We start from the raw sequence: 21,032 nt of genomic DNA, 5'->3' as shown, positions 1-21,032 counted from the left end.
TTCAGGCTGGTGGTGGTGGAGTAAGGATGTGGGGAATGTTTTCATTTGAATGCCACAGCATACCTATGCATTGTTGCTTAACATATGCATCCCTTTATGACTACCCTTCGTCTACCCTTTTTCAAATGGATACTTCCAGCAAGATAATGTATTACGTCATAAAGCACACGTCATCTCAAGCTGGTTCCACGAACATGACAGTGTCTTCAGTTTACTCCAGTGCCCGGCACAATCCCCAGACCTCAATCCAATAGAGACTTTTGGGATGAAGTGGAATGGGAGGTTCACAGCATGAATGTGTGGCTGAAAAATCGACAGGAACTGGGTGATGCTGTCGAGTCAGCATGGGCCAAAATCCCTAAGGAGTATTTCCAGAACCTTGAATCTATGCCACTAAGAATGCAGGCTTGGGAAAAAGGGGTCCTACATGGTACTAGATAGGTGGCCTAATAAAGTGGCGGGTGAGTGTATATATCAGATATAATATGTATAAGACAAGAGACCCCTTAGCTGAAATACCCTTCATTGTGCCTCTGAACTGTGCAGTCAGATTGACCACTTATTCTCCACAATTCAATCTGCCAGGCAAGCTGCAGCAGTCACTGAGCTAGGAGGACTGTACAGCTGAAGCAGCTCAGCTCATGCAGGTCTCAAGTATTCAGTTCAGCTGAGGAGTGACAATGCTATGAAAGTATTTGTGTAGCTGCTGATATCACTTGCCACACACGCACCTGCCAAAATGTTGGCGCCCGCACTGTGTAGACTCCTCCTCACAGTAGCAACTGTGAAAGCTGTATTTTTATTTGTTATATTATGTGCTGTTATTACTAGTGAATAGGCTATTACCTTGCACTAACTAGCTTGTAAGATATAATAACAGCATTCATGGAACTTTGCCAAGTATGAAAGTTCTACGACCACAACCAATGGGTAAATAATGTGGCATATCTAACTTAATTTGGAATTACAATTAATTAAACGAAAAGCATTAGCTAATGTGCTTTGCTGCATACACCAGTTCACGACTTATGCACTATAAGTTAGCCTCATCCAAAGTGATAAGATGTAGGAGGCACTATTAGCCTACATTGTGACTATGTATCCAGCCCAGTGTTGCAATGTGGCCAGTATTCTTGGACAAATGGGCTGCTTTGAAGATAAAGTCATAGGTGAAATTAATGAAATTAAAATATCAAAGCCAAAGAAAGACTGCCTGACCAGTACTTTTATAATTATTACACAGTTTGGCAGCATCATTTAAAAATTCCTTATCGTAAAAAATTAAAGCAATGACTGTTCACTGACCCCTTAGTACAATAACATACAGGGGTGGAAAAAGTGAAACGTAAACAAATATAAAACATAAAACAATTGCCACACATTTGTTAGGCAAAAGTGTAACCTTGTTTTTCATCTTTCAAGACAACTTACACCACTAATTTTTAGCTTTGTTTTAGCTTTGAGCTTAGATTTTTAAGTCCTTATGCTAAATAACATTCATTAGTGGTTTTGTTTACAAAACTTAAATTTCATTGTTAGAAAAAGTTAAAATTGAGCAAAATTTTTAAATACAAATTGGCATAACCTGACTGCAAAATTTAAAAATATAAGCTATGCTCCACTTTAAAAAATTTAGTGAAGCAAGTTGTATTCAAACTTTTACAGTGTGGTTTACTTTTTTGATGAGTATGTCTTTTGATGAGTATGTCAGTTAATCATAACTGACCATTACCATCATATTATTACCAAATATGATTAATTAAATGTTATTACATTGTAAAAAAAAAACAAAAAAAAAAAACTAAGTGGCCTTGTAAATGTGACAATAATACAAAAGGTTACACTGTCTAATGAAATTACTGAATATCACTGTAGTGATTATTTGAGTTGGCAATACCAAAATAAATGGCTGTAAGTCCAACAAATTATTTTGTCTGAAATTTACTTAAATTATTGAAATTTATTACATGAAAAGAAACGATGATTTGACCAACAAATAACATTGCTTAAATTATTAAGATTAGACCAGGTATAATCCTTGATTTAACAACGTATTATTATAAATTCCAAATTTAAGAAAAATAAGTATAAATCCGTCATTGTTCTGAAGTTAGCACCGCCCACTTTCCCAGACTTCTATTCGGCGCCGCAAGAGTCAGACTGATATTGCTAAATAAATGTTGTTACAGCTGTTGAAAATGTCCAAGGGATACAGTAGTAAAGTGTGCTAAGCAGTAGCTTCAATGTAGATAGTTAGTGAGTTGAGGGTGAATTCACACCCCTGCATTGTGCTTAATGAAACGAGTGCTGCACACCGCAAAAAGAGTGAGAAAAGAGGAGTGCAGTTCATCCAAACTGTCAAATGTTATCAAAAACATATTGGTTTTAAATTGGTATTGCAATGAATTAGGTTGATTCAGAAGAAAACAACACACAGCTTTGGATGCACTCGGGTTTTCCATAGTATCTACTCAGGATTTCAGTGGTATCTACTCAATTTTGTTTTTTTATGGTACTTTAATTAATCAGAACCACCCCAAATTACCGGCTACATTTACTCCATTTTTGATGTATATGTGACATGATTTCCAAGCATTAAAATCAACTCGATAATCTTTAGCATAAAAATGTTACAGCATTAATATTGAGTACATTGCGGTTCAAGTTTTTAAAGTATAAATTACATATTTGCTGTGGGGCTGCACAGTGGTGCAGTGGACATAACCTTACAGCAAGGAGATATCTTGAATAAGCTCGAATCCCAGACAGCCCCACCCAACGCACACGGGAATAGGTTCCAGCCCCCACATAAACCTGACCAGGAGCAAGAGAGTATAGAAAGTGGATGGATGGATGGATTGATGGATGGAAGAAATTGCCATTTCCACACCGTTTTTTTTAAACCCCACAAACACCTTTTTATGTTGGGCCAGTGTAAAATTCTTAGTTACATGAACTTGTTCATTTTGGTTTTGAATGAGGTAATAAAATGTAGTTCACAAATATTTGACATTTTGTTAGATGAACAGCACCATATGAGTTAATACAACTGATGTATGGTTGCTGTGCCAACATAAAAGGCCTGTCACTGGAGCTTAGAATTTATAATCCACATAACCTTGAACCTTGAAAGTTGAGCAAACTTAAAAGTGGCATTGTAAACAGTTACTTTTTTTAGTTGGAAGAATTTTAATCAATTTTAAATCTTTTAAATTTATTTTTTACAGTCAATCAGGTTTTCTGTAAAGATATGAATAAAGAGCAATAATGCATATTTTATAGGCCTTTATCATTAAAATGGAGTTATATGCTGATGTCACTTTTGCATACCTTAATATAAAAAAATGCATGAAGCTTAAAAATCAATGCATTCAATGCAGTATAATTATCATTTAGTGTGATATAAATTCTAAAAGTTCAAATAAGTCTAATAATAACTATCTAGTAAATAATAAAATCTAATAAATTACTCTATTACAGTTAAAAATGCAACTGTATATTAGAGTTGAACATTTTTCTGTGAGTGAAGTCCTTTCTCAGCGAATGTATAGGAAACAAATGCCATTATGTGAGCCAGTGTTTCCCTTTCTTTTTTTCTTGCCCTAGATAGGCCTGCAAGCTCCCCACTTGATTTATTCATTTAACATAGTTAATAAACTCAAGATAAATAATGTACAGCTTATGAAATTGCCTTGTTCCAGCTCACAGCACTGTGTGGAGTAAAAGCTCTGAAACTCAGCTGTAGCCGAGAGAGAGAGAGAGAGATTGAGAGAGAGAGAGGCTCCCCCCTTTTCGCCCTCTTATATCACTCAGGCAACTTTACTTCTCTGTGGGTTCAGACTGTGTGCACATGAAACACAATTTCCAATTATGGAAATGCATTAAGAGACAAACCTCTTAATAGCTGTGGTGTCATAAAATGTCAACTGCTTGATGCTTTACTGCAACATTATTAAAGATCCATTTCCCTCTTAGACAATGGCCCATCTTCCATCCTTTTGTCCTCATTAATATTTGATTTCTGTGGTCTGCCACAATCCAATCTGACTGCTAACATGCAGGTATCATATGAAGAATTTCATTGACTATGTAATTTCTAACCATGTAATGACAAAACCTTTCTACATTTAGAGTGTTCATTCAGCCACATGATAAAAATGTATACTTACTTAATTAACAAGAAGAAAAACAACATTTTCTTAATGTATATAATTTATGGACACACAATTGTGCAGGTGTCTGTGACAGTGTACCTTTTCTGCATGGCACATCTGATTGGGCAGCCCACAGAACAGTTGCACCACTGATTGGATAAAAATGCTAATTACATGTCGATTATACAGTAGTCAACCTGATCTCCAGATGACCAATACCAATTCCTCCTCTAGTGGGCAGTATAACAACATTGTTTCATTAAAATACCTTTAAAATCTAATTTTAATAAAATAGGTTTTATCTCACAATTTTTGGTTCCTTTGGTTCTTTATGAATAATATAGCTCTTAAAATATTATTTTGATTGCACAGGAACTTAAATGCAGCTGGATTAAAGTTTTTGGATATGTGACGGGACACAATTTGTTTGGAGACAATGCATTACTTAGAGCACCAATATGGACAACAAATGAAAAAAGGTTGAAATGTATCATACGGAAAGAGATGCAATAAGATATATTCAGAGTGCTTCCACTGAGAAAGCTTTGTCTAGTCAAGCCTCTCTGGCTCTGTAGACACTACAGTAAGTGCACTAAATTACGTGCAGTACATCATGATATTTCCTATAATTTTGATTGGTAAATTGACTGTTAATTCAGAGATCAGCCATAAAAAACAGATACAGTTGTAGAAAGCCCAGCGCACACTAATAAGCATGGAGCACTGTTCTGAAAAAAATACATATTCCCCTTGCGCCGTTAACCCAGAAAAAAAATTGCAGGGTGGCGGACACCGTGACAGAAACAAAAATCCATAGCTTTGTTCTCTCAGCTGGGCTCGGCAAAGATCCGCTCCAAACAAAAAGCAGAAAAGGGCAAGTTGCTTTCAGGCTCTATCTAACCTTCATCTTAAGAAATTATCATGAAAAAAATACTTTTGGCTCCTTTCCCCAAGGCCTACGACCAGAGGGGTTGTTAGTTGCACTGGTACAGTGTCCTTTGGCACATGACCGTGCTTGCTATGGGGGGGGGGGGGGATGTATGAGGGGGGGGGTTGTGGTAATACACTCAAAGGCCAAAGGCCTTGGGGTGGAAGCTCTGATTTCACCTCATAGTGTACAGCAGGGTGCCGTCATCCTTCAGCCGCAGAAGCTTGTTGGGAGTGGTCATGTTGTGGGCAATGGATTTCTTGCCGTTCAGGAAGAATGTGTCAGGGGTCCAAATGTTACTGGCGAGGAGGTTGTTGAGAGGTAGCATCTCCATCGGACCTTTAAAACGCAGCCGTTCGTCCTTCCAGCTTTGCCGGAAAAACACATCAATGGTGTACTCCTGGAGCAACAACAACAATGACAATGCTGTTGTATTATCCGTTTAGTCTCGCCCCCTACATGAATTTACCAACTTTACTGCTTACACACATGCTACACAATGCAAATAGCTATACAATGACAAATTCTGACAGTCAAATATTAATACTAGCAAAAAGTAATTTTTGTACTATTAGAACAAAGAAAAGTGCACTTCATTTTGATAGTTCAGTCATTGGGAGACAGAGAAATACAGAATGTAACATGCTGTGGTAGGATATTTATGGTCTGATACATGTGCAAATGCATTGCATTCAATTTACAAGTGACAGATCCGTTTGTTTCCATTAGGGTCTTACCATTTCAGTGTCGGAAACTGGCCCAAAGCTGGTGACAAAGATGTTTGTCTTAATCTCGGTTACCTTTTCTGTGAAAAGGTTGCAAGCAAAGTGTTAGTTAAAGTGTGGGCATTGCATTAAATGTTTCAGTTTGAGCGCAATCTGATTTACTTTGTCAATGTCAGAGGTGTTCACAGTTTTCCCCACCAACTGGAGGACAGCAGGGATTATTTTCCATGTACATTATATTGCGTTTTCGTGTGATACATACTGTACAAATGTTATTTTGATAAGTTAAAAGGATGATTCAATAAAAATATCAATGATATTTGTGAACACAACTTAACAACATGTCAAATGTTGCAGACATTATATCATACCATATGTGCCTCATGAGAGAAATAATGAAAAAGGTTTTCATAGAAAACTACTTAACCCATTGATAAAATTTAAAAATGAAAGATTCCCTGAAAACAAGGTTAACTGTTTTGGGATATGCCAGATTTGTACAAAATTACACACAGTTTTTATTTGAATTTTGCAAAAATTTCCCTGTCCATATCTGTGAGTACACAGCAGAGATTCTGAATCTGTACACTATGTAGCGGATTTGTATGTGTCCTTTTTCATAAAAAAAGGATTGTGTTTTTTTTTTTTTTTGCAAAAAGTGAATGCATTACTTTGGTCATGGAAATGAACTGATCACTGCAATTTTTTCCTTGTATTACTGCCTGGCTGTTGTTCCTTTGAGCAAATGCACAATGAACTTCTTGCTTTAACAAAGAAGTGGCAGTGCTCAAGGTCATCCACTTTCAGACAAGCTATAATTCAAAAATGTTGGCTGTGCAAGTTCAATTAGTTCCCACAATCACTTTGTTTGATTTTTGTATCTCTCCTTTTCTGCCTTGCTACACACAAACACACACACACACACACCTACACACACAAACACGCACACACAGCAATGCGTATATGCGTACATATGTATACAAACCTGCTCAACAAAAACCAAAAACTGGTCCTTGCAGACAAATTAACTGGCATCCATTATGCAGACATTTGAATTTCTTGCATTTAACTGGACATTTTGTTATCTAAATGTAATTAAAATGCAATTGTCAGACCCCCATAAAACATCAAGGCAAGTTCTCAAAAAGACTAATTGAAATAATTACTTAATCTTAGCAAAATCCACTCTTCATCTTAACACAATTGAATTCACAAAATTGGCTAACACTAATACACTGTTAATCCGACTACACAGGCACAGTATGAGTACTGCATTTCAATGTTGTCTCAGGGAAAAAGCCAAAACATTGTTAGGAGTGCGGGTGGTCATAGTGGAGAGAGATGTCCACTCTTTTTTTCGTGCATACCTCCAAGTCCAGGTCTAAGCCTGTTGTCATATCCATCAAGAAGTCCATCCAAGATCCTAGTGAATATGGTGATATTGTCATTTGTTTCTGCCTCTTTGAGTGTCCCTGCTGTAGTCTGGGAAAGGCTGTTGAGACATTGAGAGATGTATTATTTGAGTATTAACCGAATTAACATTTAGGTTCAAATGAATGCAACGCAGGTGGATTTAACACCGTGAAACCGCAGTTTAGGACATCTCCGTGTTTGATACTAATTTACAGAAAAAAAGTTTAATCGTGCCTCACCTCAGACGGCAGGTGATGCTCGCAAGCAAGAGAGAGACCAGAAGACTCTTCATTGCAGAGGCGCAGAGAATTCCATCGTCCATTCCTGAAACAAATGACGTTCAGAAACACAACTATGCGTCTGTTCAACTACAGAGAGATTGAAGACACTCAAATGCACGAGGACCCAATTACCCGTGTAATTTGATGAACTAGTGTTGTGTATGGACATGTATAGTTGTAGCCTACTTCGTGTGTGGAAACCGATCTCATCTCATCTTTATTTATTGTAATAATAATAATAATAATAATAATAATAATAATAATAATAATACTAAACAGGAGTACAAGCAGCAGTTGTAATAGTATAGATAGTTGCAGTAGCTACTGCACATTAGTAGTAGCACAAAGCAGAAGATAATTACACTAATTTGTTCTCCAGCTTATTCTTGAAAAATAATAGTGTTGATTTATATCCAGACATTGTTTTATGTCGTTTTCTTATGAACGATACATATCTCATAATATAATCCGTAATGATGAGTCCAATATTGTCCTGTAGGGACGTGATGTGCAATATACATTTTATTGTTTACCGGTCATTAATTCATGATGTATTGTTATAATATAGCCTAATAGTGTAGCCTGCACGAAGCTACCACCATCATTGGTCTTTTGGATACAACAGTTGAACGATATCTTTACCAGAGGTCTGCAGTACTTCAAATCAAAATCCGCCACATTCCTAGTTCTCCGTCTCAAAATGATATCGAAATTACGGCTTGCGGAGATCGAATTTTTTTTTTTAATTAAGCCTGAAATCTGTTCAATCACTAACGCACATTTTACATTCTGTAACAATCCATGGAAATGGTCTGTGTTCTTGGTGCATTCTTTATATGAATTCATTATTTTCCCTGTTGTTGCATGAACCCAAAAACCACTCATATTGCAGTAACTGTGTGCAGCATTTTAAAAGCCTTTAGCATATGAATTCACAAGGAATGCTATATTATCTACATACACAATCCTAATTCCCCAACATACAGTATTACAAACACACAAAGCATTGAGTCGATGAAAGCTATTGATACAATCTGAACAAAAGAAAATACCTGAATCTTGTCGCAGAGCGTTAATGTATGGCGTTGAATTCCATTTGAGTGCAAACCCCCGCAAGTAGCTTTCTGCTAATGCTTTATAGATATTCCGCTTGGATTATCCATCGAGTATATGGACCTCGTATTATTTTGGCCTCTTTTACCACTGAAGGACAGGACATAGTCGGCATGCGGACCCCTTTACCCCGCCACGCATCATTTATTCTCAATTTTTCAGAGCATCAAATATTAACGTCGTCCGTAAAGCTGAAGAAAATTACCATCCAAGCTATCTTAATTCCCCTACCTAATTTACCGCTTGCAAGTGTCTCCGAGGGGTAGCCAGTCTTTATTAGCGGACCGACTTTTCTTTTTCACCCCCGGTCCTCCACGTACACACACCACTGCACCGCTCCTTCAACGCAGGCACTCGAGCTTTATTAGATGAACGTTCGCTTACCAGTTCCTTTAAGGTTCCCAGCGCCGTTGTAAGTTGCGTTCGGTATGCCCACCCCCGGGCTGTCACTGTGATTGTTATTATTAATATTGGGAATCAAAGCGAAGGACGACACCTCCTCTCGCGCGCCATAATTACCTCTCTCGGGAGAACAAAAAAGACCAGAGGAGGTTAAAAAAAAAAGATATGATCCGACCGTTTCAGTGGTAGAACTAGCTTATCCCAGCGCCCGAATAACAGCAGCAGAATAAGTGGCTCTTCAGTCAGACTCTTCTCCTTACTTTGCGTTCTTTTGCGTGAACTTTGCCGACGAGTATCTGTATTTTGTATTATTCTCGCGGAGGAGCAGAGCGCAGAATAACCACGTATGTAACACTCCGTTATCCTATTTCAAAACAAAACGCACAATAAATAATAAATAAATAATGTTGAACTCACACACACTTCTAATTAATATATTATTAGCTTTGAATGTAATAAAGCTATCAGATACAACAATTCATTGCAACGGAAAAATAAACTACAAAAACTATACACTACAAGACGGAACAATGAATAACAAAAACCTGTCGTAGAAAAGTAAAGAACGTTCATTCATGGAAAGTAATACACATACGTGCCTTCATGGAATGTACGGTTATTTTGTCGGTTTTGTTCAACGTTAAATTACACTCCAGAGGAAGCATATGAACTTCACGGCTTAGGCTTTTGATGTTGTTTTCAAGGTAGTTATTCAGAAAGACAGATAGATAGAGAGAGAGAGAGAGAGAGAGAGAGAGAGAGAGAGAACTTTTAAAGACAGCCATCAGAGGGTACTATATACCCACATTTTCCGCAATAGAATAGCTCACGGTCACAGAAACTTTAATCGAAGTGCATGTATATGAAAGTATAGAATGGACCAAAAACAATAAATAGAGTGTGAATTATGTGTCACTATTCAATGCATAACAAAAAATTGATCCACTCATCAACATGTTCCCTTCAGTACATCTCAGCATCCATATATCCCTGTAGCTCTTCTCATGCTGAACCTGGTGTGTGCTTAAATGGGGGACTTGATGAAACCAGGTCGCTGCTTGTTCTGGTATTAGTAGGCCAGTAGGGGACAGACTTCTGAAAATAGTATAAAACCAAAGCCCTGGTGCAATTGTGGGGCACTTTGCTTTAGGAAAGTGGTTCCCAAACCTCTCTTCGGGTACCCCCTGTCAGATCTAGGTATTTGATGTGTTTCATCTCAAGCACACCTGATACAACTAATCACGGGCTTGAGGTGCAATGCATTAAATGCATGGATGCAGCTGGGGGTACCTGAGGAGAGGTTTGGGAGCCATTGCTCTAGGAAACTGTCAAAATGAGTCATTCACTCACAGTGGTCAACTACCAGTTTTACAGGGTAAACAAATTCTTCCATCTCCACTTTAGCTGATGTGTGGTGAACCTTATATCACAGAATGGACACCACACACCACCCAGTTTAATGTACTGACAATGGTTCAGGTCAACCCCTAGTTCAACCACTGTAGCAGCATCAGCAAAATCAGAGATACACTATATGACCAAAGGTATGTGGACACCCCTTGGTCTGGGGCTCTTTTTCATGTTTGGGATAGTTCTCTTAGTTCCAGTGAAGGCACATCTAAGTGCAACGACATTCTAGACAATTCTGTGCTTTCAACATTGTGGCAACAGTTTGGGGAAGACCCTTTCTTGTTTCAGCATGACAATGTCCCCGGGCACACAGCAAGGTCCATTTAGAAATGTTTTTGTCGAGATAGGTGTGGAAGAACTTGACTGGCTTGCACAGAGCCTCAACCTCAATCTCACCCAACACCTTTGGGATGAATGGGAAAGCCGACTGCGAGCCAGGCCTAATTGCCCAATCAGTGCTCAAACTCACTAATGCTCTTCTAGCTGAATGGAAGAAAATCCTTGCAGCAATGCTCCAATATCTAGTATAAAGCCTTTCCAGAAGAGTGGAGGTTGTTATAGCAATGCAGAGAGTTGCACAACTCGATTAATGCCAATATTTTGGTGATACGACAATTGAGTGTAACACTGTACTGTTGACCATGTGTTTTAAGAAAACGATATTGTACTTCATTGGAGTTGCAGAAAGGAGTTCTGAAATTGGTGCCAGATAAATTTTGAAAAATATATTGTTTATTTAGCCTCTTTATTGCCCAATTTCCAATTTTTTAATACATTCATTAAGGCAATTATGTTATTCTATTGACATATGTACAGCATGAACTACAGGGGAATATATTACACTTACTAATGTTACTGGTTTATGCAAATGCTACTAATGGTCATGGTATGCACGTGCAGTAGGTGCTGGCTCAATGCAAAATTGCAGAAAAACCACTTCAGCACCACGCACAAAGTAAACAGCTCCTTGATACTGAAACCGGTCTATAGCACACGTCGTATGCCAGCGCCTTGCAACACTGAGAAAGGGTGACAAAATTGGCTAAATGTAGCGATTTAGCTGCAAGAGTCGAACATGAAAATGCCAACAAAAAATGGTCTCTGAAGACCACCGCAGTCTTGCTCTATTACCAAAAAGTTACAATTGGAGCTCAGAAGAAATATTCATATTTTGCTATTTTACTAAATAAAAAAGTGGCATAACACCACAAAGCTAAGCCGAGTCATGCTGGTCACACTCTGGCCAAGACAATAACATGAAATTACATTCACCCTTTTGCATTAATTTGTTTTTATTGTATTCATAGATCCAGCATTATGTAAAAAAAAAAAAGTGCCAGTGGGGACACAATGATAGGCTACTCAAATTATTTAATAATGGAATTCAAATGATGAAGGAAAACAGAAATTAAGCTATTAAGGTGGGTGGTTTGGCAGTCTAACCTGAAATACTGAAGAGGATAGATATGATCAAATGTATTCATGAACCCTTCGGAATCTTTCTTCACTCAGAGTTCATGAATGTGTTACAAGTCTACAATCTTGAACGTTGAGAAATACACATGCACTTGTCCTGGAGTGTGTACAAATCACATTATGCTGCAATTTATCTGTTGGTTAGTATAGACTTTCACCGCAATTTGATTTCTTCACATTTTCATTTCTTCACATTTTTTCTCTCGCTTTCTGGGCCTTTTGGTTGTCCTAGTTTTAATTTTTTACTCTATGTTTTCGATTAGCCCTAACATTTATTTATCCATCCATTATCTATACCCGCTTATCCTGAGGGTCACAGGGGGTGCTGGAGCCTATCCCAGGGTGCATTGGGCAGGAGGCAGGAATACACCCTGGACAGGCTGCCAATCTATCGCAGGGCACACACACCATTCACTCACACACTCATACCTATAGGCAATTTTGGAGTCTCCAATCGGCCTACTTGCATGTCTTCGGACTGTGGGAGGAAATCGGAGTACCCGGAGGAAACCCACACGGACACGGGGAGAACATGCAAACTCCACCCAGAAAGGTCTTGTATGGAGGCGTTATGTTTTTAGAGGCTGTTCACATGAACACATTTAGCAATGGGAGGTAAAGCAGAAGTCCAGTTGAATGTCTTTTACGGTACACTGCTAAATGCTATTGTAGCAAATTTCACCATATACGGAACAGGCGACAGCTTCATATTAGCAGCTGACGCGTTCTGTAATAACAAAATTCAAAGTCATAAAATAATTAGCAAATGATCGATATGCAGCTTTTCATCAAGTTAAAAAATGTCGCAGTTATAAGTCAATGGTCAGACTGTGCTTGTTGGTGTGTTTTTTTATTTTCAAATAGTTTTTTATTTTAAAAAAAATATTCAAAATATGGATTGTATATTTTACCCTCAGGGTCAAGCCATACATCCTTTAACAAGGTTGCCTGGCATCGCTCTGGCCTCCCACAATGGGCATGTTAACTATTTTTAGAACAGTGAATATAGATTGTATGTTTTTGAAATCCCCACACAGCAATAATTAATGAGTCCTCCTTAACAGAACTATGTGGAATGGAAAAATTAAATTTGAAATCTTTAAGTGCACCATGTTGACAGATTTCCCAGTCACTCGGCCCACTTGCCTGGCATCACCAGCTATCCCAGCATGCCTTTCGGATGAAAAAAAACTAATCCCATTGGAATAAATGGAGGAAATTACAAAGTTGATTTTAATAGGAAGATGTGTGGCTTCACCCTTAGGGTAAAGCCACACATCCTCTGAAGAGAAGTGACTTCGCCATCTTAGATTTGAAATTTTATTTCCCCATTCTACATAGTTCTGTTAGGAGGACACATTAATTATTAATTTGTGGGGATTTCCATAATATACAATGGATATACATTTAATAAAAAATAGAAATAGAAAAATATAAAACATACCCACAAGTAGATTGATTGTTCATGGGATGGGAGAGCAATGCCCTAAGAAGCCATGCATTCTCATACAATAAGATAATATTTGTCCATTCATTTCAATGTGGGCTGAGTTTTCGTGTCAGCAAGGCATTCTGGGATAGCTGCCTATGCGAGGCAAGTGGGTGGAGTGACTGGAAATCCTGGGAACAGTGCAATAACCAATCAGATTAAAGATTTGACATATAAACTGATTAAAAATTTTCACCATTCCATATAGTTCATTTAAGGAGGACTCATTAATTATTGCTGAGTGGGGATTTCCAGAATATATGATCAAAATATAGGATCAATATATATTTAACAAACACTGTTAGAAACACGCCCACAAGAGGCCGATTGAGGGAGGTGAGAGCGATGCCAGGTGAACTCATCCGAGGATGTCTTTACCCAGCAGCAACCAATCCTGTTCCTGGAGATCTATCATCCTGTAGGTTTTCATTTCAAACCTAATTGGGCACACCTGATTCTTAGCAGCTCAACAAGATCTCTAGCTGTTTTAGGGTTGGAGTGTAAACTTATAGGCCAGTTGATCTGCAAGAACAGGGTTGGTTACCAGTGTGATAGACTATATGACTGACCTAGGGTCACTACAATATCACCATTGCTGTGATAGTGGTCCAATCCAGTTGAAAAGAAAAGTAAACATCATCTCACAAAGTTCATCTATTTTGTGAATTTTGTCAGAAATCTGGAAAAATATATATACATAAATTTCAAAAGTCTGGCAGCAGAGTTAGCAGTGGAGTACTCTAAAATAACAGTAGTGAGATGAGCTGGCTAGCCACCACTGGCACAAGGCCAATGTAATGTGTTGCCATTGTCAGCAGTGCACTATGGGAGGTCATTTCTGATTTATCTTATTAATATCTCTGTAAGGGTAAGTAACGGCTGGGTTTACTTTGAGGGATATGTGTAACTCACATGTCTCTCACTACTAGCTAGATAATTTGGGGCAAGAATGGCCTTCAGGCTTTTTTTTTTTTTTTGGCTGGACCACAACAGCAGAGCAATGTTGCAAATGAAAAAGATCCTATGAAATAGATAAATAAAATGTCTTTAAAAAAAAAGAATAATCAGGTAATTTACACTCATACAACCTCTGAAGGCATAGGCATTGCGCAAGCTGCTTTAGAATTATATGTATTTACGTGCATTTCTTTTTTCTTTTTTTTTTGCTCACTACACATTGTAAAGGCAGGCTCAGATTCTGTGATATCAAATTCCTCAATATATAATACACAAAAATGGGCAATCTATAACTCAGAGTTAGAGCAGTGATCTAGAATCAGTATTCCATGGTCTATAACCTAACTTGATCCACTATGAGTCAAAAGGCCAGTCTGATCCAAGATCAGCACTGTAAAATGCTTTATGAATATTACCCAGATCCCAATGGATGTATGAGTGGCAGGAGTGCACTTCAGCAGTCATTAAAACACTTTTTTTTATTTTGGGTGATGCATTGATACATTGATTTTACATTGATGGTACAATATTGCAGATTTCAAATCCACATTACCGAACTGTTTATATGTACATTGTGCGACAAATAGATTTGTATAGCACCTACCACTTAGAGGAAACCTGAAACAGGCACGTCCATCATCTTTATGAAACCAAATTTGCTTAAATGATTCATTAGCCCATGATGTACCACGGTTCACTGGATGCACACAGATGGGGTAAAGAAGGAAAAACTTATTTTGTGTTTTACAGGAATGCAGTTGACGTGAACAAGAAATTGTATGCAATCTACGACACAAGGTAAGAAACAAAACTGATTTAACATTCATTTTTTCATTTGTGTGATGAGTTATGTGTAAGTCTTTTGTTATCTTTTCTTGTTCTGATATCACGTGTGTGTATATATATATAGTGAGATTCGTAATGTTAATGTTTTTTTTTTTCTTGACCTGGCTCTGTACTCAATTTTAGCATTATATTGTATTTATAGTCAAACAATTCACATGTGGTTAAAGTGCACATTCTCAACTTTAATTTAGGGGTACTTTTATATGCTTTGCGTTCGCCATGTAGAAACTACAACTTTTTATGCATAGTTCTCCCATTTCAGGGCGCCATAATGATCGGGACATATTAATCTTATGTAAATTAAAGTTTTCATGTTTCGTACTTTGTTGCTTATCCTTTGTATGCAATGACTGTTTGAAGTCTGAGGCCCATAGACATCACCAGGTGTGCAGTATCTTCTCTGGTGATGCTCTTACAGGCCTGTACTGCGGCCATCTTCATCTCCTTCTTGTGTCGGTGGCCAGTTGCCTTCAGTTTTGTCTTCAGCATATGAAACCCATGTTCAGTTGAATTCAGCTCAGGTGAATGACTTAGCCAGTGAAGAAATTTTCATTGTTTGGCTTTGAAAAACTCCTTTGTTGCTTTAGCAGTATGATTGGGATCATTGTCTTGCTGTATGATGAAGCGTCATCCAATGAGTTTGGAGACATTTGCTTAAACTTGAACAGATAACATGTTTCTGTACACTTTGGAATTAATTCTGCTGTTGCTATCAGTCCACAAGACATTTTTTGCAGAACACTGTAGGCTCTTTAAGGTACTTCCTAGCAAACTGTAATCTTCCCATTCTGTTTTTGTGACTGACTAGTGGTTTGCAACTTGCAGTGTAGCCTCTGTAGTTCTATTTGTAAAGTCTTCTGCTGTCAGTGCTCATTGACACATCCGCACCTGCCTCCTGAAGTGTGTTACTGATCTGTGGGACAGGTATTTGGGGTTTTTTCTTCATTATGGTGAGAATTCTTCAGTCATCCACTGTAGAGCTCTTCCTTGACCTACCAGGCCCTTTGCAATTACTGACCTCATCAGTCTTTCTTCTTAATGATGTTCCAAACAGTTGGAGCTGAAGATTTGGCCCATGTCGCTGGCAGTGTTTTTATTATTTCTCACCGTCAAAGTGGCTTTCTGAACTTGCATTGGAACAACTCTGGTCTTCATGTTGACAAACGTCAATAACACTACAAAGGAAATCAAAAGTCTAGAATCAAGACTATATACTAAAGGCTTTCTTATACCTATGCTACAGAAGCTATTGAACACCACTAACTAATCAGAAACACCTGTGAAGCCATTTGTCCCAAATATTATGGTTCCCTGAAATGGGAGGACTATGTTTAAAAGGTGTTGTGATTTTAAAAGGTGTAATGGTAAACCGAAATGTATTTTAAAAAATACTTTAAAATATACTTTCAATAAAAGTTGGGGATCTGCACTTTCACTGCATGTGAATTGTTTGATTACAAATAAAACATTCTGGAGTACAGAGTCAAATCCAGAAATAATATGTCTTTTTCCAAAACTCGCTGTATATATATATAGTGTAAATATAATTCCTGTCCAGTGGCTTTTATTGCTTCAGCACTTCAGTCAGTCCACTTATGTCTGAACTGCTGTAAAGTGCAGAATAAACAACAGCCCCATGAATACCCCATTTGGTGAGTGAAATGGAAAATGGAAACACACAACATGGCTTTACAACTTCAACACCGCCTCCTTACAAGACAGACTGCAGAGAGGATGGCCTCTTCATATAAAACCCATTACTGGAACAGAATCATGTGCCACACATACACAAGCCATTTTGAGCCTGTGAAATCACTTGGATGGGCTCCTGTAGAAAGAACTGAAAATGTGCCGTACCGTGACAGGCTGCCTTGCGTCAGCCTGCATGTGGACTCCACTATACGGCCATCATTTTATAAAGCATATTCATGAAATTGCTCCTCTGAAGGGTACTCCATGTATGGCTGCGGGTGGGTGGGCGTGGGTGGGTATGTATCTATGTGTGTGTGTATTTCCATCCCAGCTCTAGCTCCAAGCTACTGTAATAATAACATGCATCCAGGAGAAGGAGAAACTCACCCACATTTAAATGTCTTCTCTCCATGTAGCTGGTAAGACAGCTTTGAATATATTAGTCTATGAAAGGGTTTTAATTATGTGCTTTCTTTCCTTTTTTTCTAATCAGATTTTTTTTAGAATATTCCTGCCCACAAATAAGACTGTGATACTCAAAGGAAAACTAAGAGGGATTAAAATAGGAACATTCTCTCAAATTCAGTCTGTCATTTAAAGCCATTAATCACATGAATTTACAACAGAATTGCAATTTTCCAATGCACACAATGATGCTTACAACAGAAACACAATGCATGAACTGTAATGTATGGACTGAAGGTATCACTGAGATATCCTACACATAAAGATTCCATTTGCATCTCAGCATCATAGATAGCAAAGAGAGAACACAACAAAACACAACGTTCAGTGTAAAATCAACTGATTACTTTTAACTGTAAGAATACATACAGTATGGTTAGACACCAAATGGCCATATATAAACTTTATCAAATTTGAATTTGATAGACATCTTAAACTATTTTTGTTCAATGACTCATTTCTGTCCCATAACTAGTAGACACAACCGTACCAGTCGAATTTTGAAGACCACTGATGCTTGAATGTAACTAACCCTTATGAAAATCAGATATACTGAAATATGTATGTTGTAAATGTATTTATAACTTTCAGGAAAAAAAATATAATATCTATTGCAATATCTGAAAGTGGCAATGATTTGTATATTTGACTATATATTGTGATACGTTACAGTATCATTTTACGGTCTGTAAAATATATTTTATTTAAATATATTGCAGTACATTGCCCTTCCGGAAGGACTTCTGTGTATTATCTAGATCTGTAAAATTGCTCAATGCTGTTGTGCAGGAACACATTGGCTCTCAGAGCCAGACTGTAAACACATTAGGGCAACAGCTTCCTGTTCCATCACCACTCTGGAAGCTAATGGCGTATAGGAGATTCAGTCGGCTTTAGTCAACACCAAAGACTGAAACGACTCCGCCCCACTCCCCCCAACCCCTCAGGCTCTGCACAAACCTCCAGTCCAAACCACACCAACTCCTATGGAATCCCCCAGAGCACGTTTCTAAATGAAATCAAAGTGCATCAACTTTACTGAAATGCAATACACATAAATCCAGTTTGTATGAGCTAAGTCAATTGTTTCTTAATAGACACCTTCCAAACCTCCCTTTGCACAGTCATTATATATATATATATATATATATATATATATATATATATATATATATATATATATATAAACTTCAGGTAGAGGAAAATTCAGCTAGGATATACACATTTATTGAATAACAATCCAAATTACGAGCATTTTTTTTCTATTTCTGCCTACAATAACACAAATAGACAAGTTTTACATGTATAAGATTACACAGAAGTAATCTTATACATGATTTTCCTCAAAATACTTTGTTTGGCTTAAATTACAATTAAATGAATTATTGGAAGCCTATCCAATCATTTCGCAAAGTGGGAGGTAGGAGGTTGGGAGGGAGGTGGATGGGTAATTGCATTGAGTGAAACCTTATCTACTTTTTAAAAACCCCAGGTGGCCTCATACCTTTGGCCTGTAGTGCAAGTAAAATAGGCACTAAAGTTGCAAGAAATACGGCAAAGAAGGAGCTAATGCTTAGATGTGTCGGGCCAAGTAAATATTGTGGCAAGACGGTTATTCACAGTGAGAAATTGCAAAGAAGCTTAAAATTTCCAAGTGCAGTGTTCAGTACACACTCAGAACGTTCCACCTGATAGGCAGTAATGTTAAGAGGAGAAGACCAGGAAGATCAATAGGGAATTTAAGTACTCCTCCAACTCTCTCTCACCCCCCTTTTACAAAATAATTGGAGTAAATAATTTGTTTGATTGTAATTAAAGCCAAAGGAGGTTATTTTGAGGAAAGCCATATCTAAGATTAAGTAAAAGTCATATTTTTGTCTTCTTGTTAGTAGAAATGGTTTCCAAATACTTTGATTTGTTATTCAACAAATGCACATACGTATATTAACTGAATTTAAAAAAAAAAAAGATAGAGTTCAAGTCAGAATTCTGAGAATAAAAAAATTAATATGTGGCCCTAATCCTCTCCTATATATATATAGAAGGGGTGAATCTCTGAATCATTGACAGAAGTGGATATATATATATATATCCACTTCTGTCAACACCCCTTCTAATGAGATATTTCAGCTATTTCAACCTACAGCCATGCAATCTCCATTGACAAACATTGGCATTATAATGGGTCTTACAGTAAAGTTTGGTGGACTTGTAATAATGGTCTGGGGCTGTTTTTCGTGGTTTGGGCTAGGCCTCTTTCTTCCAGAGAAGGGAGGTCTTAATTCTACAGCCATACAATGAGATTCTTGAATCTCAGCGTGGTACTGCCATAAGATTCCTCATTTCAAACAAGTCAGTTTGCCCCAATCAACCATATGTGTGTGCTCAGCTTCCAATACAGTAAGAGAATTTGGCCCATATTCTATTTACCCATAATGCATTTGGTACTTAACTTTCAGAAGTATTTCTAAACCTGTGCTACACCCACCGCTCAACCAACCCCCACACCCTCCCCAACACCCATCAAATATTTCTAAATAAATTTCTAAGAACTTTTAATGCTCTCTAAAAGCAAGGGAAACGTGAGCATCAAACAGGATTCATGCAGCTGAAATAGCATTAGGAGATCTCATTATCAGTGATTTCTCCATCTTCAGTAGCAGCTGAATAAAAGCTTATTGTTACTTCTGCGAAGCCACTTTGAGTGGGAGAGTGGGTGAGGAAGTGTTTGAGTGAGTGAAATAATGTTTCCGAGTAAATGTTTTCCTTAATGAATGAGTAAGCAAGTGAATGAGTAAATGAGAGTGGGTGTGTTGAAAAGTGAGTGAGTGGGTGCATGAGTGAGAGAGTGAGTGTATGTGTAGATGAGAGCATGAGGGATTAACTCCAATTCAGTGAGTGTGATTGTAGCAATGTGTGTGTGTGAGAGAGAGAGAGTAATCACTTTGGTGTGTGAATGAGTTAATGTGTTGGAAACTGAGTGCTTGGGTGAGTATATGAGTGTGTGGGTGACTGAGTATGTGTGGTGTGAGGGTGTGAGGTACCATAGCTACCATTACATTAGCTGGACTGCTTAAAAATCATGCCAGTTTTGATGTGTTTTACACAATTAAGGACAACCCACAATGCAGAATGATTCAGAGATTCTGTCCGTTTTTATGGAGAAACCACATTTGATGTCTCCCGCTTTGCTTAACATATGCTGGTGCAGTAGCCTATGTGCCATTATCTGTGGGGAATGCAGATAGAATGATTCAATTTCATATGCTATTATTCTGTGTGCTATGCAGAAATAATGATAAAATTTCACTATAATCATACACAATATGACATCATTAAAATATTTTAAAAAAAACTTTACCTTAAAAGACTAATTAAAGGAAATCTGGAATAAATGTAATTTAACCAATTCAGCGCAAAGGTATACCTGTAGTATATTCTATCACACCCAGATGGAAATTAATATCGTTAAAAGAAACTGTATTTAAGTAGCATCCCGCCCCGTAACGGGCGGCTTATTAACTGTTTTAATAACCAATGGCTCTGGAACAGATTGATGTCGCAATATGTAAGGATCCAACCCAACTTTTTTCTTCATTTATTTTCAATTCAGCAGTAGTGCTTTTCACATTACAAGGAAACTGACGCCTCCTAGCCAGGGGTTCTCTAAGTGCGCTGTCT

The 21,032-nt window shown here is 37.7% G+C and overlaps 2 protein-coding genes across 5 annotated transcripts in view; one reads left to right on the top strand and one right to left on the bottom strand.

Annotated features, from left to right (window-relative positions):
* Positions 1–9,722, bottom strand: part of gabra5 (gamma-aminobutyric acid type A receptor subunit alpha5) — a 45,889-nt gene extending 36,167 nt beyond the window's left edge. Inside the window, exons 1-5 of one of the 3 annotated variants that reach the window (XM_064326990.1) lie at positions 8,999–9,722; positions 7,460–7,544; positions 7,175–7,299; positions 5,820–5,887; positions 5,262–5,482 (exon numbers count right to left, since the gene is read on the bottom strand). In XM_064326990.1, coding sequence (XP_064183060.1) covers positions 5,262–5,482; positions 5,820–5,887; positions 7,175–7,299; positions 7,460–7,542 — 497 coding nt within the window. In that variant the 5' untranslated portion in view covers positions 7,543–7,544; positions 8,999–9,722. The other 2 variants (XM_064326989.1, XM_064326991.1) reach the window with 2 other exon arrangements.
* Positions 1–21,032, top strand: part of gabrb3 (gamma-aminobutyric acid type A receptor subunit beta3) — a 118,663-nt gene that overhangs the window by 27,381 nt on the left and 70,250 nt on the right. For both annotated transcript variants that reach the window (XM_064326984.1, XM_064326985.1), the window contains exon 2: positions 15,099–15,146. In XM_064326984.1, coding sequence (XP_064183054.1) covers positions 15,099–15,146 — 48 coding nt within the window. The remainder of the gene's footprint in view (positions 1–15,098; positions 15,147–21,032) is intronic.

This window comes from Anguilla rostrata, chromosome 3 (genome assembly GCF_018555375.3).
Source record: "Anguilla rostrata isolate EN2019 chromosome 3, ASM1855537v3, whole genome shotgun sequence".
Lineage (NCBI taxonomy): Eukaryota > Metazoa > Chordata > Actinopteri > Anguilliformes > Anguillidae > Anguilla > Anguilla rostrata.
The sequence above is the reverse complement of the archived record's forward strand: the minus strand, read 5'-3'. Positions and strand labels throughout refer to the sequence as shown.